The 19,546-nt window shown below is 35.4% G+C and overlaps 4 protein-coding genes across 9 annotated transcripts in view; 1 reads left to right on the top strand and 3 right to left on the bottom strand.

Annotated features, from left to right (window-relative positions):
• Positions 1-1,512: 1,512 nt before the first annotated feature.
• On the bottom strand, positions 1,513-6,941 carry Roe1 (grpE protein homolog, mitochondrial Roe1). Of its 2 annotated transcripts, none has more exons than XM_022060725.2 (6): positions 6,832-6,941; positions 3,991-4,189; positions 3,071-3,184; positions 2,861-2,980; positions 2,227-2,310; positions 1,513-1,882 (listed from the first exon to the last, which is right to left on the bottom strand). In XM_022060725.2, the coding sequence occupies exons 2-6, from the start codon at positions 4,135-4,137 to the stop codon at positions 1,772-1,774; spliced, it is 576 nt and encodes a 191-aa protein (XP_021916417.1). In that variant the 5' UTR covers positions 4,138-4,189; positions 6,832-6,941; the 3' UTR covers positions 1,513-1,771. The 2 variants fall into 2 exon arrangements, with proteins under 2 accessions (XP_021916417.1, XP_021916411.1); XM_022060719.2 differs by lacking the exon at positions 6,832-6,941 and adding an exon at positions 5,342-5,767.
• Positions 4,196-10,055, bottom strand: LOC147874596 (uncharacterized). Of its 2 annotated transcripts, XM_087344154.1 has the most exons (4): positions 9,802-10,055; positions 7,667-8,849; positions 6,233-6,478; positions 4,196-4,363 (listed from the first exon to the last, which is right to left on the bottom strand). In XM_087344154.1, exons 1-3 carry the CDS (start codon positions 9,903-9,905, stop codon positions 6,260-6,262), a joined length of 1,506 nt encoding a protein of 501 aa, XP_087200280.1. In that variant the 5' UTR covers positions 9,906-10,055; the 3' UTR covers positions 4,196-4,363; positions 6,233-6,259. The 2 variants fall into 2 exon arrangements, with proteins under 2 accessions (XP_087200280.1, XP_021916410.1); XM_022060718.2 differs by lacking the exon at positions 4,196-4,363 and having other exon boundaries at positions 6,295-6,432.
• A 230-nt stretch (positions 10,056-10,285) lies between these two features.
• SecS (Sec synthetase) overlaps positions 10,286-19,546 on the top strand; it is a 25,213-nt gene continuing 15,952 nt past the window's right edge. The window contains exons 1-4 of one of the 2 annotated variants that reach the window (XM_022060710.2): positions 10,286-10,903; positions 12,188-12,334; positions 18,128-18,336; positions 18,671-18,841. In XM_022060710.2, coding sequence (XP_021916402.1) covers positions 18,728-18,841 — 114 coding nt within the window. In that variant the 5' untranslated portion in view covers positions 10,286-10,903; positions 12,188-12,334; positions 18,128-18,336; positions 18,671-18,727. The remainder of the gene's footprint in view (positions 10,904-12,187; positions 12,335-18,127; positions 18,337-18,670; positions 18,842-19,546) is intronic. The other variant, XM_087344153.1, reaches the window with a different exon arrangement.
• LOC110828212 (uncharacterized) lies at positions 12,630-18,133 on the bottom strand. Of its 3 annotated transcripts, none has more exons than XR_002542589.2 (4): positions 17,793-18,133; positions 15,064-16,666; positions 13,724-14,213; positions 12,630-13,619 (listed from the first exon to the last, which is right to left on the bottom strand). XR_002542589.2 is itself a non-coding variant. In XM_022060708.2 (3 exons), exons 1-3 carry the CDS (start codon positions 17,897-17,899, stop codon positions 14,040-14,042), a joined length of 1,884 nt encoding a protein of 627 aa, XP_021916400.2. In that variant the 5' UTR covers positions 17,900-18,133; the 3' UTR covers positions 12,630-14,039. The 3 variants fall into 3 exon arrangements, 1 of the variants encoding a protein (XP_021916400.2); XR_002542590.2 differs by having other exon boundaries at positions 13,949-14,213; XM_022060708.2 differs by having other exon boundaries at positions 12,630-14,213.

Raw genomic sequence — 19,546 nt, 5'->3', positions numbered from 1 at the left:
ATTTCAGGTTGTCACAGAAGCGAGTATGAAGTTAACCGTCTTATAGGTTATTATACCACATAGTCTGGTAGAATGTTACTAATGTTTTAGAGGTGCATGCTGCCTCCATCATCAGGGTGGTGATGGAGGCAGCAAACACCTCTGAAACATCAGTGAACTACTACCAGACTATGTGGTAACAACCTAGAAGACAGCCATCTTTATCGCACATGTCATTTTCATATTTAATAGTTTTGCAGTATTCTGATATTCTCATCATCTGTCCTACCCAAAATATTTAAGGCTCTGGCCTCGTTACAAATTCAGGAGGCCAACAGCAACAACGTACACAGTATGTGGGCATGTTAAAGTCTGGCCATAGTTTCATCAAGACAAACTTAATTAGTGTAAGATTTGAGGTTTTCACAGCGGTGGGTATGAAGATTTCTGTCTTCTGGGTTGTTGCGCTGTGTAGTCTGGTCGATGTTTACCGACGTTTCAGAGGTCATACTGCCTCCATCATCAGGGCGATGACGGAGGCAGTATGACCTCTGAAACATTGGTTGACATCGACCAGACTACACAGCGCAACCCAGAAGACAGAAATCTTCAACTTAATTAGTGTTTCCAATATTATACACAAGTTGGCTCTTGTCATTGTCTTAAATTTGAATAAAGTTTTTCTGTGTAATCACTTTCGATCATAATCACTTGTATGGTTTCTCAAAAATTCACAGTTTTTGATGTTACAGATTTGTGTAGAAACGTTACCGCGTTATCGTAGCAGTGTATGTTTCAGTCAGTCTGATAGCTGTATTGTCTTAATGCTGTGACTAAATTGTATTCTTGCACTGTACATAAAAAAAGAAAGATGTAAATGCTAGCTTTGTTTTAATCTTTCTCTCCAAGTGTTTCAAAATTTATCTCACATCAGTATGAAATTTATACACTTGAATGATACTTCCTTGTTAATTCTCTGTGAAGTTCAAATCATCAGAGATGATTTTTATGCATTTCCCTGTTATGATTTTTTCTTGGTTATGAATTATTGTATTTTTCATTATGATACAGCTGTTGTGTTATGAATAAGACAGGGCATTAAGAGAAAAGATTAATTGATAGTTTTATCTGTGATATTTCTTCATTCAGATGCATTATCAATAACAGATCTGTAGGCAAATGCTTTACTACAGAATGCTCTATCGTCATCATCATCAATCATTCAGTCAAAGCAGTGTCTTGAATTTTAACACATGGGCCAATACTTTAATTTTAATCAGTATTGCATTAATGTTGTTGGTACATATTTTACTCAAATTATAAACCTCGTGGTATGATACAAAATAACGTGCGAGGAGAGCTCGTCATTAATGTATATATTACCTGCCGGTAACAGACATTTTCTAGTGTGCGTAATGTGTGTTGCTTGCCAAGAGTGAAGTACAGTACAAACCATCCAGTTCGTATTAAAATTAAAACATAAGTTGTGGTGAGTGCAGTCTACGTAAAAAAAAAGGAATATAATAAACACTGTTCCAAAACTTTATTTGCTTTATTGAAATCTTAAAAAAAAACTGACAAATGTATAACTTCATTTTTAGTGTCCTGTTTTATTCTAAATACAAGTTTCGTAACCATGTTTCGCAGACAGTGTCTACTTTAAAAATTTTGTGTCCATACAGAAAATATGTTCAATGAGAATAATACAAATTCTGTTGTGTACAATATCTGCCTACATAAATGTATTTATGGCTCCTATCATAGTGTTTGTTGCCATTATATTGTGTTTAATCTAGGGAGCTTTGGCAACCCCGACTAGAGCTGGCCGTATAACTCGTTCGTGTAGCTTGTAGCCAGTCTTTGATACTACCACAATTGTACCAGGATCTTTCCCTTGGACCTCCTGAAAAGATTCACATTTAGTTATGCAGCTTCTATTTTTTGTTATCAAACTAAAATCTGTTCCACGTTAATATACAGTTCCTTTATATCAAAAGAAGTTGGTGTAAAAAATTAATTTCAAATAATTCTAGGCTATAATACATATATAAATTTTGGCTGATATTTTTTGTCATGGTGACAGACAAGCCCATCATCATTTGTTGTAAGAGGTCAGGAAAATTCAAGCATAAGAAATACATAAAATGTGAAGTATTCTACTAATTCATAACCTTCAGCATTTGGTTTCTGCTTGTCATATGTGGGAAAGCATCCCACATTTCAGTAACAATTCAAAGTTAATCTTACCTGTTGGAAAAGTGCTTCATGGAAGTTGGGATCAAACTTCTCTTCTATGGGATTAATTGGAATAAGGCCGTGTCGTCTGAATACCTGTTAAATGTTACATGAACCCTGGTTTAGAACTGAATCATTAGTAAAATTCACAGTTTCTGACAATATTTAAATGTATTTATTTTGCACAATCATATATTCACTTTAAATAGGAGAATACGCAATAAGAAAACTAGTATTACACATAAAAAAGTAAAGCTGTCCCACTATATGCCATGTAGGCACTTGGGGGGGAGAGGAGGTATAGCTCCTACTCATTCTTGACCTCGGCACTAGATGGGGGTGAGTGGTCAGCATCACGCCCCGGCCGGCTTTACCCCCGGGAAAGGACCCAAGTACCCATCAGATAGGAGGCTGGGTGGGCCCCAGAGCCGGTCTGGACGCAAAGGAAAAATCCTCTGCCCCCGTCGGGGATCGAACCCCGGTTGCCCAGTCTGTAGCATCTTTCTCCACATAACATACATTACAATGTCCCATGAGTTTTCAGTAGGGTATTACATTTTTTTCTGTACCTTTGTGAAGATTAAGCCCAAGTATTTAATAAATGTGATGAACATTAAATAATTCATTCTAGTTAAACATACAGTACCTTGTGTAATTCAGCTTGTGTCATTGTAAGACCTTCATAGAGGTTCTTTAAATGCGGATTACTTTCCCGAACTTCTTCTTTTGGAACACTTTCTGTAGCTTTGCCCAGAATGTCTGCAACCTTTGAGTGAAAAAATATGTGTTCAAAATAATGATATTCTCGCCCGTCTCTATAAAACTATGTAAGCATTTTTTTTAATACTGGTACTACCTCTAACAGATCTTTACAGAATCCCTGAATACCAAAGATTTTTGCATCCTCTATCTGTTTCATTAACCTCTGCCTCATATTTTCACTGTCTGCTAGAGCTCGTTTGTATTTGTCCTGTAAAAAAAATTTAAAAATCCACAATTATTATTCAGATTCTCTTCAGTTGCCATTTGTATTTAAATACAAGTGATGAAATGCATTGGTTCAGTGTAAGCAGGGAGTCTGCATCATAGTGGGTGGTTTAATGGTTACTCTTTATGTTTGTAACCACATTGCATACCAAACAAGAAAATGGGAAGTCCCAATGAATGTAATATTTTGTAATCTTCATTCTTAAATTCACATATTCTCTTTAGTGCTTTGTTTTTCAGGATCTCTCAGTGTTAAGTACAAAGACGCCTTTCTTCTAGGTTTTTGTGTCATGTAGTCTGGTAGAAATTTACCAATCTTTCAGGCATGCTTCCTACCTCCATCATCAGGGTGACTAGAGTGCTTAAACTCATTGCCCTGATGACTGAGAAGATAAGCACCTTTGAAATGTTGGTAAACTTCTGCCAGGCCACATGGCACAATAACCCAGAAGAAAGGCATCCACATCTATTTTATGTTCATCCTGCTGTTAAAGGCCAAATTTCCAATAGTCTTGAGATACTGACAGCATTGTTAAATAAACCACAAAACAAAAATAACATTTTCTATCATACAAAACAATGGGCATAGTGGTGGAATCACATTTTACTTCCCAGTGTCTTCAATAACAGAAAATAAAACTTTCTGAAATGATAAATGTTTCTTCAATTTATTCTTAAGTTTATTATGAACATTCTTTTTATGTTGTACAACACTTCTGGATAACCCAAATCAAAGCATTTTTATGTACACAGTAAAACAAAATGCAGATGACATTTACATTGACTTACTTCCAATTCTAGCTTCTTTTCAGACAATAAATCTATTTCTTTGGCCAGACTTTCAGTTTCCATTCGTAATTTTTTTTCATTCTCTGATTCTTCACTTGCAGTTGTTTCTGCATTTTGTTTTGTTTCTTGTGATGTTGCAGCACCCATTCCTCTTTGGCCAGTAAGCCACTGATTTAGAAAGGGTGTATGACTGGGGTATCTGTAAGAGAATGATGACACAGTGCATTCACTGATAAAGTTGAATGCAACTGTTACTTCCAAGATTCTGGCTGAAACTTTAAAAAAGATAAGCTGTTTTTATGGGGCGATACTTGGCTCATATCAGGGAAACCTTTTAGTGTTTGACAGTGAGTCATGCAGTTTCAGCTGGGACCTGGAAAGTGACACATGCACTTTAGTTTACCAGTGAACAACCTGTACTTTGTATTAAAGTAGTGTGTGCGCACACGCAGGCTATCAGTCTGAGGAACACATGGCTATGTTTGGCTTTCAAAATACTTTTAAACCATTACTTAACATAGTACAGAGACATAGTGACTAAGAGAAATCAAGTGAGGTCTTGCTGAAAACAGTTGGGACATTTAATGTTCACTTCCTCAACATAATGCAACCACATAATGTTTATTTCTTCTACTGTTTGTTTAAATTCTCTGGTCATGTACATCTTCACCCTTGTATATGGTTAAATTTAATTTCTTTCAAAATCTTCATTGAACTTTCTAAAGGTAAGGAAATAAAACATGTTTTACACTGTAAGAAAACTAGTGACAATACCAATGTCTACATAAGGTATTAATTTCAAATTCTTCAATTCATTCGTAGAAAATTAAACGGTTAACAAAATGTAGTTCTCAGAGACATTTAATATACCTTTTACTTTTGTGTGCTAAGTGTTGGATATAACCTTTATCAGGCACAAAAAACATCCAAATGTTTTAATATATGAGAAAGAAGCTTCTGAATATGTCAACAGTATTTTAAATATCAACACCGAAAATACATAGTACTGATAAACTCTGAAATACAATTTATTATTAATGCTCTCCTTAGTAAATTCCGATAGTTCTCTGAACAGCGTTAATGACTGCCCGCATGCTCAACTAGCCATTGCATCATAGACTAAAATTAGGTTAAGAATCATAGGGTATACGATTCCTTCAAATACTGACATATTTTCCGGTAAATACATGTCGATAAGTGTCTGACTTTCTGTATTCCTTGTGTAGACAATGCTTGCTTCTGATTTTTCTAAAGAAAATATGCTAAAATGGAAATTTTAAATTTGGTGGCAAAGTCATATCTTCCAAAGGTACACCTGCAAATTCTGCTATTTACACAATCATTTACGAACCTGTTATGTCTGTATCTTCCTATCTTTACTACATTTTCTACTGTTAATCGCCCAAATCTCAACGACACAGGAATTCCTATCGATGCCATGTTTCAACAACAAACGATGAACTGGTGAAACAACTATCGAACAAATCGACTGTATTACACTATCGAAAACAGTAATGATTTATAGATGTGTAGCCGAATGCCATGTATAATTATCTGTGGTGCTCATCTTTCTAGTGCTAAACAAATTTACGTATTGATTTTACAATGTTGATGTAAAACAGAACTGAAATTCATCAACTTTCCACAGAATCAGGCGTGGTATGTCTGTTGTTTACCGTATTTCCCTTTTTTTCATTCTGTGGCGTAGAAGGAATGAGATAGGACATGCACTTCTAGTGCTGGCTTAAATTTATATATATCGTGATTCTCATTTTTATAGAGGGGGGAAGAGATTTATTTTCGATATTTCCAAAAGTCCAGTTTCGTGACAAGCGTTACGAAGATGACGAACACATAAAGCGTGCTTTCCAAGTACAGATTACCAGTCATACAAATCTTGTTACCATCACATTCAGATACTGAAAGTTTAGATTTAAAAAATTAAATTCTATTTATCTTTCTCTATTTTAAATTTCTTGGATATAACCTCAAAGTTCCACACAACTCGAAATTTTGTTTATTGACTGACAGTTTCGTTTGTGTATAATATATTCATTGTGTGCTGTCCATTTGAAGCCATGACAAATTTGTGGGATGGGGAATCTAGTTGTTCATGCCAGAATTGAATAGAATTTATTTAATAAAAATCTTCCACCATTAGCTGTTACAGGATCTATCTATCTATCTATGAAACAAATAACCTTGGCCCTGTTATCCAGGGTGGAGAGTACAGCCAGCTTACTCGCCAGATGGTGATGAGACTTGGCATTCAGATGTTTGTGTGTGGGTTTCCTGCATGCTCTATGTCGAAAGGAACCATTATGTCTCCTGTCAACATCACTAACCGCAGAGAGAATGCAGCAATCTTTTTCAGCCTTCGTGGTGAAGGTATAGGTGATCTGTCCCCATGGATATGTAAAACTAGATGACTTCCTACTTCACCTAAACAGCATCCAGAAACGTACAATTCACAATGGGAACTGGGGATCTGGAACAGACAGCAACATTCTCTTTCTGGAGAAAGAGATCTGATGGCAGCTTGGGACCGGAATCCCACACAGGACAACCTCCTATCTGATTTACTCCACCCTGGTTCACAGGGTCAAGGCTATCTGTGATTCTAGCAGTCTTTCACAGGGATTTAAATTGTAACATCCAATGTTTTCTTGCTGTGTACATTAGAAATGGACAGATATATCGTTGTCTATGTTTCAAACTTTTCTGGGTTTTGTTTCCTCTAATTCCTTCACTGACATTACTCACAACAGTTCTTCCTTGTAACTTTAATTAAACAAATCACCAAAATCATAATAGAGATGCATCCACTACCACTAGACACACAAATTTATTTTCTTTTTCCAAATTGTGGTTCAAATTCTTGTGGTAACATCGTATCGCTGTCGTGTGATAAATAATGTGGTTCATTTCCTTTCACAATATTGGATCCCTTGATTTTTATGTTGCTCTACAAACAGAATACAGGTAAAGATAACACTCAATATTGAATATTGACAAATTAACAGGTTGTAAATAAAAAAAATTTAAATAGAATGTGGATCTCTTTAAGAGCATGGAAAATAGACATCAATAACAATAATTGGAATGTAAGAATTATTTATGTCAAATACGTAATTCCACGAAGGAAAGTCCTTGGAAACTATCAGTTGCTCAACCAGCCAGAAAATTTGCTGCTTTTTACAGGAACCTGAAAACTCATTACCATGCTTAGATTTACTTACCATTTGACATTGTGTCAGATTGTTTGAATTAGTCCATACTCTCACACCTTGTATCTGTATGAACCATTTAAATATTTATCCTGCTATCTACAGCTAGGTTTTGCACTTAGTTTCTTTCTTTCAGATGTCTAGACAAACATTTTTTATGCATTTGCTATCTATCTCATGCAACATCAAGGATCAAGGTCATACTGCTATATTTATTATCCCTAATATTCTTTTATAAAAACTACAAATTATGAAGATAATCATTATGTAATATAATCTTCTCAGGTCATGAGCTGCATCAAATGATTACATGAAGAGAGTAACAAAACTGGATTTGGTGTTTGGGGGGGGGGGGGGGAGTTTTTTTTTCTAAGTACACAGTCTACAGGTTTGTAGTGCTTTTATATATAATATTAAGTAAGAGATTCAACTGAATTGTTCATACTTACAGAATCATTGTTTTTCCCGTCTTGAATATTACTGATAGCGGCTTTTGCATTCATAAAAACTGCAGGTTGGACAGTGTCTCCACCTTCACCGTGAAGAACGGATGCTTCATATTGACGGAAATTTTCCAGCTCTTGATTGTCATATCCATTGTTATTATGTGATGGTGATTCTTCTGATTTCTTGTTAATGTCTATGTTTTCAGTTCTTCTTGTAATTTCCCTCCTCGCAAACTCCTTTCTTAAGGCATCTTTGATAGCCTCAATCCTAGATTCAATGTTGTTTACAATTCTCCTGTTCTGTTCTGCCTCATCTTCATATTCAAAAGAACTAGAGCTGTCATCTGTATCTCTATTATGTGATAAGGATTGTTCTCTTTTCCTACTAATTCCTCTATTTTTAATTATTCTTGCACTTTCCTCCTTGGCAATCTCTCTTTTTACAAAAGCTTTCAAACCTTCAATTTGAGAATTAATGTAGTCTTCACTTCTGATGATCCTCTTTGCCTCACCTTCAATGGATTTTCTAAGCTCTGTTTCATTTGACCCCGCCAATTCTTCTCCCACGTTAACAAAGTACTTTTTTTTATATTTAGGAACCTCATTCCTGAAATATAATGAATATTCATTCACCTTGAATCTACGCTTGTGGTTGGTACCTTCTCTTAGAAACTTCAAGTAGCGAGTGTGAGGATGTGTGCGAGGATGTGCACGAGGGCGTGCATGAAAATGTAGGTGAGGAAAGAAGGCTCTTCTTTCTCTTGGGTCTGTGCCAGCATCAAGAGCTCCTAGTTCACTTGCAGTTTGTGAAAAGTTCTGGAATTTTTCAGGATAATGTTGGTCACCTGAAGAGAAATGAGTATTTTGTTCTTCTGTAATTGAAGGATATTTTGTCAATGATTTTCTGTGCCACAGAAAATTATTATTTGATGAAATAGAGATTCCATGTGGATTATCAGATTCTGAAATATTTGAAATTTTTTCTTCAGAACTCTGTGATTTATCCCCATTTGAGTCTGCAGTTCTGAGTTTGTCATGTCTTAAAAACATGTCTGAAGGCAAACTGTGCTGTATGGTGTCATCTTTAGCACCATTCAAAGCTTTTTCCTCCATATTTGGGGCTTCGTATTTGGTGTCAAATTTAGACAATGACCACATTTCTCTGTATTCAGCAGGTCCATTTATTCTGTGAACAGAAACCTCATGATAAGATTTGTGTACTTTTGTCATCTATTATTATTCATAACTGTGAATGGGGCAAGTAATTATATGATGATAATGCGAAAATATGATCAGTTCAAAAGTAGAATGTTTCTTCACAACATGTCCAGTGATTTAGAACATATACCTTTAGTTTTTCCAAATGCATTCTTTACTATTTTACATCCTCCATTGGTCTTGATATTAATTAATTGCTTATACAAATCAGTGTTGTGAAGGTAAGGAAAAGAACATATACAAAAAAGTATTGTCTGTATCAGTATTGTGGAATATTGTTTTACATATACAATACATAAATAATTTTAATCTTAAAGAAGAAATTGGTTGGATCTGTATCTTATTTCATGTACCAGTTTCTTTTTACATTTATGTGTAGTGTAGAAAATTGGTTCATATTAATGTAAAATGGTATCATATGGACCATCTTGCAATCATAACTAGGTACTAATCTTTCTTCATTCCCATACACTTAAATTTGTCATAGCGTACTGTGATCCCAAAGAAATCCTTTGGCTGAAGATTTGGTTGCACGAAACAAAATATGGTGAGTATGGTTACTTATTCTCAGTCTGCTGTAACATTTATATAACATACTAATACTACTGCTCTTATCTGTTTTTTACTAAATTATCTTCATCTGAATGTCACAATTTGACAAAACTTGCCATTTTTAAAGAGCCATACTTATGGTACTTAATGTTCTTCCATCGATGAGAAGTAATGGGTGAATAATATCAGAACCAGCAATTCAGCACAAAGGCCTAGTTGCATATAGTTGAATCATATGTTTTACCACCAAACAAATTATAATGGATTTCTTGCTGTATTCCATAAATTTAGATACTATTTATAGCCATTCACACACACTTTGTTAGTATATGATAAAAACTCCAATGTTATAAAACTACTGAACTAACTTGCTTTCTTCTAGATTGTGATGGGAAATTTCCATGGTTCGTGATTCCATATTTTGTAGCACACATGCAAAAAGCGCAGACAGGATAAAAATAATTGTTTTCATAATGATGAAATCATCCAGAAAATGTTTGTAGTCTTAGTTGTACGACGTTCCTAAAATTTGTTGCTATCACAACCCATGCAACAAGTACGTTTCCGTGGTAATGCAATAATGACGTTATATTGCTGTAACAATGCACCGAAACAAAATATGCGTAATTCGTCATGGCCTACTGTGTACATACATGTTTCACGATGCATTTATTTATTCCATACTAAATTTACGTATATTACTGTTGGTCTATCGCGATATGTTATTTCATGAGGGACACAACAGAATTCGTCATAGAACAAATCGTAAAATATCCATATAAATGTTTAGCCCATTTAAATCATGCGGTCGAAATGAACGTACAGATCACAAACGACATCTGGCCGGCGAAAAGACGGCTTAAGAATTTGCGAGCGTACGATTGAGCGGTTCTTGTGTTATGTTTGTAATTGGATTGTGAAAAGAATTGTTCCGACATTTAATCCTTAAACTACCATGTTTCCTCGATTTAAAAATGCTGTTTTCACTTTTAATATTTTTTAAATCTGTGCGTTTCTCTCTCCCTCCCTCCTTGAAACCACTCACAAAATCAGGGGTGCCAGCTACAGTAGATGGAAAAAATAAGATAACTTTTTGTGCTGAGTGTGTGGATGGTATGAGATGATGCAGCAAGGTGAATTGCGAATGATTGATAGTAAGGAGTAAGTGGATTCTTGGAATATAAGAGAGAACTTCACTGTGCAAATACAAGGTCTCTGCAAAGACATGAAATTCAACAACTTTGTATCGAAGAGTACTGTGTAATGTGGTCTCCCCCCCCCCCCCCCCCCCAATTTAAGTGGTTGTCATGTAGGAGCCCAAAGAAACATTTAATTCCAGAAATGTTGACAGTTCAGTGATTGAGTGGCTGCTTGCTGTCTAGATTTACATTGAAAATGAACATCCAGTTATTTTAGCTGAGTGACTTATCCCAGCAGCAACAGCTAAGACAATTTGAGGGAGTCTTGAAGGTTAGCTTTTAGAACATATGGGTTTGTTGGTATGAAACAAAAAGATGTATTCTTTGTAAGAAATGTTTATGTCTGACACAAAATGTTTGTGTTTTGCATAAGAGGTGCATCTTAAGTTTTCGTGTAAGGAGAATGGTATTGTTTAAATTGTCTAGTGGTATTTCCATGAGCAGTTGGTCTAACAGTCTACATAACATATTTGCAGGATGTGATAAGAAGAGTTCTTGGTACATACAGATATTTGAAGTCCACTGCTTGTATTTGTGGTTATGGTTGTGTTAATGATTTCTTTGCTTGATGACTTTCGGTGTAAGAAAATTAAGAGAACCATTTATGAACTGTGTTACAAAATAATCAAACATTACAAACAGTGAAAACCATGCTGTTTTCATTGTTGAGTGATAGACTGAAATGTGTTTGATGGTGCTACTGCATAATTTTGAAAGTGTATCCATAACATCCATAATGTGAATCAGTTCTGTTAGTGAATGGCAATTAGAATTAATTACATTTCATGGATCCTTCACAGTATAAGGATGTGGAATATAATCTGCATGCTTATTACAGGTATTTGCTTGATTATGTACAGTGTTTAATCATGTTTAATCTCTATTAATTTTTTCTTTGTCCAGAATCTCCAGGAGAATAATATCCTGTACATCCCTGAATGTCACTAACAGAACCTTCCCCTGATTTTGAGATGGGTTGACTTTTTTAAGGCATCATGTGATTATTTTTTACTCATTTGTTGATGGGGTACAGTTTGATCACTAGAGTCCATACAATGCAGGATTTTTTCACATGGAAAGCAGCATTTTGGGATGTACAGTTTATTCTCATCGTTGGTTCGAGAACATGTTACTTGTCCTGTTGAATATTCATGTTTAAATACCAAATAAACTATAACACATCTTTGGATGTTACTTACTGATCATCCTTAATATATTTGAAGGAAAGCACAGTGTGTCTGCAAATTTAGTATTACTGTGTTGGTGATTAAATATGACTCACATATTAATTATATTTTTAAAGTACATTAGAGCCAAAGTAATATTATGATGATTATGTTGACAAATCTAGATGGTTTTGCAATTAGCAGTTAAAAGATTACATTTCTTTCATAAAGAACCTGATAATCTGCTAGTTAAATTACCAACTTTCTACAGAACCCAAATGTTAATTACTCTGTTCACAGAAGCCCACTATTAGACCCTGTCTTCAGTAAGCAGAATCCTGTCCACACCATTCCCTTAAGATACATTTTAATATTATCCTTCCTTTTAGGTTTCCAAGATGTCTCTTCTGTCAGCTTTTCTGACTACACTTTTATATGTACTACTTATCTGCCCTGTCCATTCTTATCAGATGTTGTCTTGATGATGGGTTGGAGCTCTACCACCATGTCTCCATGCAATGATGCTTTGGCAGAAGGTATGTTTTCAATAGCTAGGTTTACTTTATTTCAATCTGTGTGTGTGTGAATATGTGCACAGATGACCTCATTTTTAAAGGGAGACTGTGAGAAATGACAATACTGTAGTCACAGAAGTTGTCTGAAGTACACAAAAATATGAACAGTGTGTGATCCTGAATGATGTTTCTTGAGTGGTGAAGTGAATCACACTGCTCTTGTCATCATTTATATTTTATGCCATTTACATTTTGTTTCTGTTTGCTTGAGATGTGAATGTGTTGTTCAGTTATGGAAATAAGTATTCCTCTAGGGTAACAAAATTTAAATTTATTTTATTTTATGCTGGTTACACAGTATATGCATTGTACTGCACATTTATTTACATCCCTTTTTATAATATGTGCAATTTATAAAAGGAGTCTGCTAGACTGTACATTATACAGTAGATCTTACTTAGACTGAGCCATAATGGCTCCTTGGTGACTTGAATGGTTGTACATGTGACCGCTGGCAAGTTTGAGCCTGTGATATTTTTCGAGTCCTGATGCTGGGAAATGGAGAAAAATGTACAGAAGAATTTGGGTTTGGGTCAGTCAGAGACAAGGAATGAGGGGAAGTAATCCAAGCCAATGGGGCGTCTCCGTGTAGGAGACAGAGATGGTTGGCTGCAGGCTGTGTACAGAGTGACAATATACCATATATACCTGACATTGCTGGGGCCAGGATACAAATAATGGACTGAAAGAAAATGGACAGCTTTCTTAGCAGGAAGCCCACTGTCTTGACATTGTGTTTGGACCCATTGTTTAAGAATGTTTCATGAAGTAAATTTAGGTTGTATGAAAGGCTATCAGAATCATGGATAACCTTGGCCCTGTTAGCCAGATGGTGAAGAGACTTGGCATTCAGATAGAGGTTGATGTGTGTGAGCGTTACTTCGTACTTCAACCTCAATAGCATCCACAAACATTCAATTCACAATGTTGACTAAGGGTCTGGAACAGACAGCTACATTTTCTTTCTGGAAAAGGAGACACGTTGACTGCTTGGGGCAGGAATCCCGCACATAACCTCTTATCTGATTGACTCCACCCTGGTTCACAGGGTCAAGGCTATCTGTGATTCCAACAATCTTCCACAGAATAAATTATAAATAAATCTTCTTCATAACACCTTCTTAGACAGTGGTTAAAGCAAACAGCAGATTCTCCAGTCTCTCACTGCACGTTAGAGAGATCTTCAACCCAACAGACACGCTTTGTTGGCACCACCTTCAGCCACATGAGCAGGACGGTGGTCATCCTGCCACGAAAAAAACATTTTTAACTCTCACTTGTGTTTTAAAAATGTGATTATGTATATCAATTCAGTATTTAGTATCCAACCTTAAATATGACAATTCTAACCTTTTGAATCACCCTGTATACATCATGTACAGTCCTCGCATTGATCCGTGAATCAGCTACCAGCTGCCTTATTTGTACCATTTGATATTTAAGATGAACTTGAGGATGACATAAGAAGGTCAAATCATGTAGTCCTGTATAACACTATAAGGTTAACACTATTTACAATTATGTTCACAACATTAGGATTAAAATAGTAACATCCAATGTTTTCTTGCTGTGTACCTCAGGAATGGATAGATCTCTTGTCTGTGTTTCAGACTTCTCTGGATTTTTTTCTCCTCCGTTTCCTTCACAGGAGTTCATAATTCTAATTTTAATGAGATAAATCACCAAAATCATAATCAGATTTGCTTCTCCCACCACTAGGCTGGACAATTTCATTTCTTCCTTCAACTAATGATAACAGTTCCTCTGGTAACATCATACTGCTGTCACGTAGTTCATCATTTCCTTTCACAGTGTTTGAACCCTCGACCCTTATGTTGTTCTGCAAAGAGAATATAGGTAAAGACTCTGTGTTGAATATTGAGAAATTAACTAACTACAATTGTAGCAATTTTAAACAGTGTGCTTATTTTTAATATCAGCATGGAATGCAGATATTAATAAAATATGGAAAGTATATACAGTAAGATTGGGTTATGGCAACCGTGTAACTCGATGGATGAAAGTCCTTGACAAGTAACTCTTACAAATTTGGACATTTATTTAATTCATAGTAAGTAGTATTATGGGTATAATAAATAGGTATAACTAATATGTGAATTTTAAGACGGATATTGATTTTAATTTTGTTTGACATTTCCACCATTTTGGGAACCTCAAATCTCATATTGTGAGGTAGGTGGCTCTGTACAGCTGAAACACATAAGCAACTGTGCAGCCAAATAGGAAAAGTGTGGAGACTTTTGATAAAGTTAATTATATTGTATACAATCCCCAGCAGGGGCAGAGGATTCTTCCTCTAGCCTCTGCGTCCAACCGTCTCTGAGACCCACCCAACCTCCTGTCCGGTGGGTACCTAGGAGTAAAGCACGGCCAGGGCATGATGGTGACCACTTGCCCTTGTCTTGTGCCGATATCAAGAATGAGCAGGAACTATATCCCCCCCCCCCCCCCCAGTGCCTATATGGTATATAGCAGGACAGCTTTGCTTTCCTTTTCATTGTATACAGTCAAGAAACTGAACAGAAATATTACTGTTTGCTGTTGCTGCTAGAATCTTTGCTGATGTTGCATGACTTAGTATTAAAACTGAATAATGGTTATTGGGAGAGTTGATAAGTTTGTATTTTTCTATATAATATTAGAAGTGCTACTGAATTGTTCATACTTACAGAATCTCTGTTTTTCCCGTCTTGAATATTAATGATAGCTGTTTTTACATTCATCAAAACCGCAGGATAGGCCATGCCTCCACCTTTACCATGAAGAGAGGATGATTTGTATGGATGATTGAAATTTTGTAGCTCTTCCATAATGTCATCTCTATCATTATTATGTGATTGAGATTCTTCTGATTTCCTCTTAACTTCTGTATTTTTATTTCTACTTTTAATTTTACCTTTGGCAATCTCTTTTTTTATGTCTTCTTTCAAAGCTTCAATCCTAGATTGAATGTTATTTTCAATTCTCCTGTGCCATTCTGCATCATCTTCATATTCTGATTCATCATATTTAGTAGAACCAAAGCTGTCACCTGCATAATTATTGTGTGATAAGAATTGTTCTGGTGTCCTGATAATTTTATTTTCCTTGGCAACCTTTTTTTTTGCAGCATTTTTCAAAGCTTCAATTCGAGAATGGATGTTGTTCTCAATTCTCATGTTCCCTCCTGCCTCGTCTTCATATTCATAAGAACTGAAGCTGTTGCCTGCATCATTATTGCGTGATACGGGTTGTTCTGCTGTGCTCCTAATGTATTTATTATTATTATATCGTCTTGTACTTTCCTCTTCGGCAGCCTCTCTTTTAGCAGCATTTTTCAAAGCTTCAATTCGAGAATGGATGTTGTTCTCAATTCTCATGTTCTCCTCTGCCTCATCTTCATATTCATAAGAACTAAAGCTGTTGCCTGCATCATTATTGTGTGATACGGGTTGTTCTGCTGTGCTCCTAATGTATTTATTATTATTATTATTATTATATCGTTTTGTACTTTCCTCTTCGGCAGCCTCTCTTTTTGCAGCATTTTTCAAAGCTTCAATTCGAGAATGGATGTTGTTCTCAATTCTCATGTTCTCCTCTGCCTCATCTTCATATTCATAAGAACTGAAGCTGTTGCCTGCATCATTATTGTGTGATACGGGTTGTTCTGCTGTGCTCCTAATGTATTTATTATTATTATTATTATTATATCGTCTTGTACTTTCCTCTTCGGCAGCCTCTCTTTTTGCAGCATTTTTCAAAGCTTCAATTCGAGAATGGATGTTGTTCTCAATTCTCATGTTCTCTTCTGCCTCATCTTCATATTCATAAGAACTGAAGCTGTTACCTTCATCATTATTTTGTGATATGGATTGATCTGCTGTCCTGCTAATGTCGTTATTATAATTATGTCTTCTTATACTTTTGTCTTTGGCAACCTCTCTTTTTACAGCATTTTTCAAAGCTTCAATTAGGGAATTGATGCTGTTCTCAATTCTTTTTTTCTCTTCTGCCTCGTCTTGATATTCATAAGAACTGAAGCTGTTGCCTGCATCATTATTGCTTGATAAGGATTGTTCTGCTGTCCTGCTAATGTCGTTATTATAATTATATCTTCTCATACTTTCCTCTTCGGCAACTTCTCTTTTTACAGTATTTTTCAAAGCTTCAATTCGAGAATGGATGTTGTTTTCAATTCTCCTGTTCTCTTCTTCCTGCATATTTGGGGCTTGATATTTGGTTCCAAATTTAGGCACTGACCACATTCCTCTGTATTGAGCAGGTTCATTTATTCTGTGAACAGAAACCACATGATAAGTTGATTTAAATTGTGATGTTTTAGGTTCTTCCATCAACAAGATGTATTGGGTGACTAATAAGACAAGAAGCATTTCAAAACAAGGGCTTTGTTGTGTACATTTAAATCAAATATCACTTAGTACATGTATCCAGGTGCCCATGTGTTGGGCAGCATTCTCACAAACATCAGTTATTATGGGTCTTTGCTCTGACAACTGTGAAGGTCTAAGAAGGTCAATACTGACTGTAAGGAGCCACAGTTATCTCCAGATCCTCTCCTGTCTAAACCATGTTAACATTATTCTGAACTGCATGGCCCCATGCTTAGAAGAACAGAACTCATCATGTTACCAACTGTGATTTGGTTTTCTTAATCACTTTTGATGTATTTGTTTTAAATATATTCCATCCAGTATTGTCATATTTCTTATCTTGCTTTGTTTTTAATGTTAGAACACAAACTGCCTGCAGCTGATTTAAGTGGGAAGTAAATTATATTTAATGGTAGTGTTGAGAAATGTAATAATTTACATGGTACATACCTATCTGAATATTAATACTTGTATTTAAAAGAACATATATGCTTATTGTTTGTGGCACAAATGCATTTGAAGATCAAAGAACAGCAATATTTTGATCTGGCAGTTCAATAACTATATGCACAAAATCCGTTAATCCTCTTGGTAATGAAAATAGACTATGATCAAATTTGTGCTGAAGACAATTTTAAAATATAAAATCTGAATACACTTCTGACATCAAGCAAGCATAATATTCAGATGATTTATGAAATAACCACACATTTTTGTACCGAATTGGGGTTAATGAAATTGTATGAAAGGTGGTTGTTTTAAGGTCTATAAATCTCTTTCTATGATAAAATGCAGCAGAATCACAGACTGAACAAATTGTTACTGTGCCTACCATAATCTTAGTCTTATATTTTGCTCATTAAATTTACAGTTTAAGAAGTGGTTTAATAAAGAATACAGATAAATTATAATGGCTTTGTATGTGCTCCATAAATTTACATTCTATTTACAATTATTCATGTTGTGGTTATGTGTAAAATGCTTAATTGCACAATAATACTCCAATGGTTTAAAATTACTGAACTTACCTGTTTTCTTCTGGATTGCGATAAGCAGCCCTGATAGCTCTTGATTCCACATTTTGTATCAGAAATGCAAGAAGCGCAGTCGATATAAATATAACAGTTCTCATCATGAAGAAGTTAACCGTAACATAGTTTTCATATAAATGCTTAATGCAACACTCTTGTTTCTATGGAAATGTAATAATGACGTGCTTGTTTGTTTCAACAATGCTCAAAACAAGATGTTTTTTCATGGCTACTGTGTGCATGTTCTTTTCATTACAGCAAAATATGTTTTGCAAAACATTTTTGTATGCCATAATAAATTTGCATATATCTCTTGTGTTTATCTCCATTAGTAAGACAGCAGAATTAGTCACGGAATAAATGGAAATATTTCATGCAAATGGTTAGCCCTTTTAAATCGTGCGGTCGAAATGAACGTACTTATGACGATCGACATCTGGACATGGACTTTTGAACTTCTGAAGGAAACATCTGAAGAAGCAGAGAGCGTATATACGGGTTTTTCGTGTGTTACGATTGTAGTGGGATCGTGGAATGAATGGTAAGTGCCTGACATTTCGTGGCCTGGCTTAGAAAAGAGAGATAATTTATCATAATCATAGTATCTAATCCTTATACTAACAGTTTTTTCTGATGGATTTGCGGGTGTTTTAAAGCAATAAGATGAAACAGCAAGGTGAATTGCGAGAGATTACCGGTAAGGATTATTGTGAATTTTACTGTTGTAATAAACAAATTTATTCGTCTTATGTACAGGTTTATATAAACATATACACTTAGGCAACTTTATGTATAAAGTTCTGCCTTGTAATATAGTTTTTTAGGATTTAACCGATTGACGTGTTAAGAGCTCCAAGTTGCAAATTTAATTTCAGAAATGTTGACAGTTCAGTGATTGAGCAGCTGCTTGCTGTCTAGGTCGACATTGTAAAATGAACAGCCACAGTTTTACTTTAGCTGAGCGACTTATCCCAGCAACCTACCTGCAGCAGGCAGCAGCAGCAAAGAAAACTCGAGAGAGTCTTATACGACAGCTTATAGAACAGGTGGGTTTGTTGGTATGAAACATAAAGATGTATCCTTTGTAACAAGATGATGTCTTACACACAATTTTTGTTTATTGGATACGTTCTGGATGTTTAGTTTTCCTGTGAAATAGTGCAATATTGTTTAAATTGTGTTGTGGTTTTTCTAACATGAGCAGTTGATCTAACAGTCTGCGTAGCATATGTGATATGAGTTTTTAATGCAGACAGTTGAAGTGTGGTGTTTGTATTTGTTGTTTTGGTTGTATTGATCAGGTGATTTTTTTTTTGCTTCACAATTTTCTGTGTAAGAAAATAAAGAGCACCATTTATGAACTGTGTTGTAAAAGAATCAAACAGTACAAACTGAAAACCATATTATGTACCTTTGATGTCCAGTTGGGTTATACTTGGTATGGGTGTTATGAACATTCCTGGCTTGGCTTGGGTCTCATTTTAGAAATTCCTGAGCTTAGTGGGTGCAAACAGAATCTTCTGGCACAAGCAGAGTGCTTGTGGATTTTTAAGTACATTTACAGAAATGTAACGGTCTTGCCAATTGATTAATGCCTACTCACTTATACTATTTCAGCTGTAGGATTTATACTGTTGAATGGTATGTAGGTAAGGATGTGAAAGGATCATGTTATGATTTTTTTAAGGTTCTGTCACAGTATCGATGAATCTAATACAAAGCATTAGCCGTTAAAATTCAGCAAAGTAGGT

Source organism: Zootermopsis nevadensis, unplaced genomic scaffold (genome assembly GCF_977971745.1).
Source record: "Zootermopsis nevadensis isolate Lab colony 2312 unplaced genomic scaffold, Znev_1.0 Znev_ptg000007l, whole genome shotgun sequence".
Taxonomy (NCBI): Eukaryota; Metazoa; Arthropoda; class Insecta; order Blattodea; family Termopsidae; genus Zootermopsis; species Zootermopsis nevadensis.
Note: the sequence above shows the minus strand (reverse complement) of the source record. Positions and strands in the feature narration are given on the sequence as shown.